Raw genomic sequence first — 2,983 nt, 5'->3', positions numbered from 1 at the left:
TGTGAGATGCAGATTTTGCATTTTGATATTAAACCCCATAACATCTTATTGGATGACAACTTCATCCCAAAGATTTCTGACTTTGGATTAGCAAAGTTATATCCAATAGATAATAGCATTGTCACAATGACAGCAGCAAGAGGAACCATTGGATATATGGCTCCAGAATTGTTTTACAATAATATTGGAGGAATATCCCACAAAGCTGATGTCTATAGTTTCGGAATGTTGTTGATGGAGATGGCAAGCAAGAGGAAGAATCTAAATCCCCATGCAGAACACTCAAGTCAACTTTATTTTCCCCTTTGGATATATAATCATATTACANAAGAGGAAGATATAGATATAAAGGATTTGAGCGAAGAGGAAAAGCTAATAGTAAAGAAAATGATAATAGTTGCACTTTGGTGTATACAGTTAAAACCAAAGGATCGTCCATCAATGAATAGAGTAGTAGAAATGCTTGAAGGAGACATTGAAGATTTGGAAATACCTCCAAAACCTACTTTATTTCCTGATGAAATGAGTTTAGAAGATCAAANCGCCAGTTCTATCTAAACAATTTTGAATGAATTCATCTGGTAGTGATTGAATAAAGGTAATTGCAGGTTGCGGGAAAAAAGAGGTTGCGAATTCGCATTGCTTTGGTGAAAAATAAGAAAAAGGGGAAGCAGGTAAAATGTTATATTTGTAGTTCNTTAATCAATGATAAACATGTTTTGATATCTACAATTCTATTGCTGCACTTTTATTGTACCTGTTATTTGAATAATAGATGTAAATGNTTTTTAAATAGGATGCTTTCGTAGTCTAGTACAACTTCTTATTAATCCATGCAAAGTAAATTAATTCAATCNTTCGATAAAGTATATTATTTGAAATGCACACCATAGACTGTGTGAAATTGTATAGCTTGTCAAGATCTAACACTGGTTAACTTTATACTTTGAAGTCATTATTTACTGATAGTTGTAACTAATAAAATTATGCTCAACCAATTAACAAGTCGACCATAGTAGTAAGTCATTTTACTAATTATCATTATGGACAAATTTTAAATTTATTATAATAATTAGCTTAGGGTCTCATAGCTTTTCTATTAAATATAATTTCCTTCGTATAGAAAGTGAACACAACCTTTTCTTCTGGTGTCTATAATCCTATTCTTCGTATTTCTTTTTGTTGTGGTTGCTCCTTATTTTTTATCCTTTCAGCTTTGGAACATACACCTTCCTTTTATTTAATATCACAAGATTTCATTTGCTAGGTTCCATGACTCGAGTTTCCTTTTTATCGTCCAATATATCTCTTAGTGAAACAATTTGATTTTTGGGTACCCATCAAGCTCTAGATCTTCTCTTGTTTGTTGTACTTATTTGTTTCTTTTTAAGTAGGGATTCATGTTTATATCTTTTAGTAGATTTAGAAGAAAATATGTATTATTGCTATTGTGTTCGAAACTTAGTTTGTATGCAGGATGCTTGCAACTTTTGATGAAGAGTCTTAAGCATTTGGTTCTCCAAAAGTTTTGTTAAACACTTTGAGTAGAATGTCATTTTCAGTTACAAGAGACTCAAGGTGTTTAAAGTCTTTGGCGTTTGTTGTATTTTCTACCAGCTCTTTCTTTTTTCATAATATTTTATCACTTTGTCAGAGTTATATGTACATTTGACTGCGTCAATGATGTATTTGCATATATAAAGTGCTTATATAAGAGAAACCTGTTAAACTCTATTCGAATTTGTGGCTCTATAAAGCTTATCAACACGGATAATATTCTTTTGGCCACAAGTCTACACATGTGGTCGAAATTTTAGCCATGGAATAATTTGCAAATATTTGAAATAGAAAAAAAATCTAATGCATTATATAAACATTGGTTTTCGATCAGGATATAAAATTTTATTTTGATAACTTTTCTAATATTTATTGTAATATATTTAAGGTTTTTTTCTTATTTAAATAAGTCCTGGACTATTTGTCCAAATTGTCTCCCAAACTAATTCCCTAAACATTATTTTAGACAGCATGTAGATAAAACCTTCAAGTTAGAACAATTTAGGATGATTTTAGAAACTCGAAGAGTTCCATTAAAAAAATTACATTATTAAATAGCTAAATCAGAATTCAGGCCGTTCACGAATTTCTAAAATTTTGTATTCATTAAAATCAGTTGTATAAACCAGATAGAAACGCGGTTTATCAGTCAAAGTCTACGTTTGTAAGTATCATAAGTCTTCAAAGTATTCTCTGAAAAGAAAAATGTTGTCCTTTAGGATTGTCCAAAAATATTTAAAACGGACTATAGATCGTTGTGAAAAAAAAAAAATAGTTAAAGAAACTTTTCTTTTTTTTATTTTAGGATTATGTGTTGGTTGCACTAAAATATTATGAGAAACAGTTCGGACATGATGAGGAGAGAGAGAACATTGCTGGTGGTACTGCTACTTATTCTACTCCACCATATTTCTGCTACCAAGGACCACCAACAACACCGTTGTCCACCTTCTTCCTGTGGCAACATCCCCAAAATCAGTTATCCATTTCGATTACAAGGCGACCCAGAGAACTGTGGTGACGAAAGGTACAAGCTTGTTTGTCAGAATAATGTTACTGTGTTGTATCTGAACTCTATACAATACCATGTTCAAGCAATCAACTACGACAACTACACAGTAAGAGTGGTTGACCCTGCACTTCAGCACCACAACTGCTCCTCCCTTCCTCTCCGTTCTCTTTCTCGCTCCAATTTCTCTGATACTTACACTTTCTCCTCGGATCTATACCAAGCCGGTCTAGATTGGTATCGAAATTGGGAATCTCTGAGTTTTGAGCATATAGTGTTTCTGAACTGTAACCATTCGGTGAAAGAGAACGGAAAGTATGTGGAGAGTGGTGAGTGCGTGAAGTGGGACTCAAAGGGCTATGCATATGCAGTGGGTGGAGACCTAAAAGCTGAGGACTTAGAAGTTGGGTGTGACGT

General features: G+C 33.0%; 2 protein-coding genes across 2 annotated transcripts in view; both read left to right on the top strand.

Moving 5' to 3' along the window:
* Positions 1-691, top strand: part of LOC106763727 — a 5,569-nt gene extending 4,878 nt beyond the window's left edge. Inside the window, exon 2 of the mRNA XM_014647891.2 lies at positions 7-691. Coding sequence (XP_014503377.1) covers positions 7-558 — 552 coding nt within the window. The 3' untranslated portion in view covers positions 559-691. The remainder of the gene's footprint in view (positions 1-6) is intronic.
* A 1,677-nt stretch (positions 692-2,368) lies between these two features.
* LOC106763726 (rust resistance kinase Lr10-like) overlaps positions 2,369-2,983 on the top strand; it is a 4,247-nt gene continuing 3,632 nt past the window's right edge. The window contains exon 1 of the mRNA XM_014647890.2: positions 2,369-2,981. Within this exon, the coding sequence (XP_014503376.1) occupies positions 2,391-2,981 (591 nt within the window). The 5' untranslated portion in view covers positions 2,369-2,390. The remainder of the gene's footprint in view (positions 2,982-2,983) is intronic.

The sequence above is a fragment of the Vigna radiata genome, chromosome 6 (genome assembly GCF_000741045.1).
Source record: "Vigna radiata var. radiata cultivar VC1973A chromosome 6, Vradiata_ver6, whole genome shotgun sequence".
Taxonomy (NCBI): domain Eukaryota; kingdom Viridiplantae; phylum Streptophyta; class Magnoliopsida; order Fabales; family Fabaceae; genus Vigna; species Vigna radiata.
This window is presented reverse-complemented; position numbering and strand designations above follow the sequence as displayed.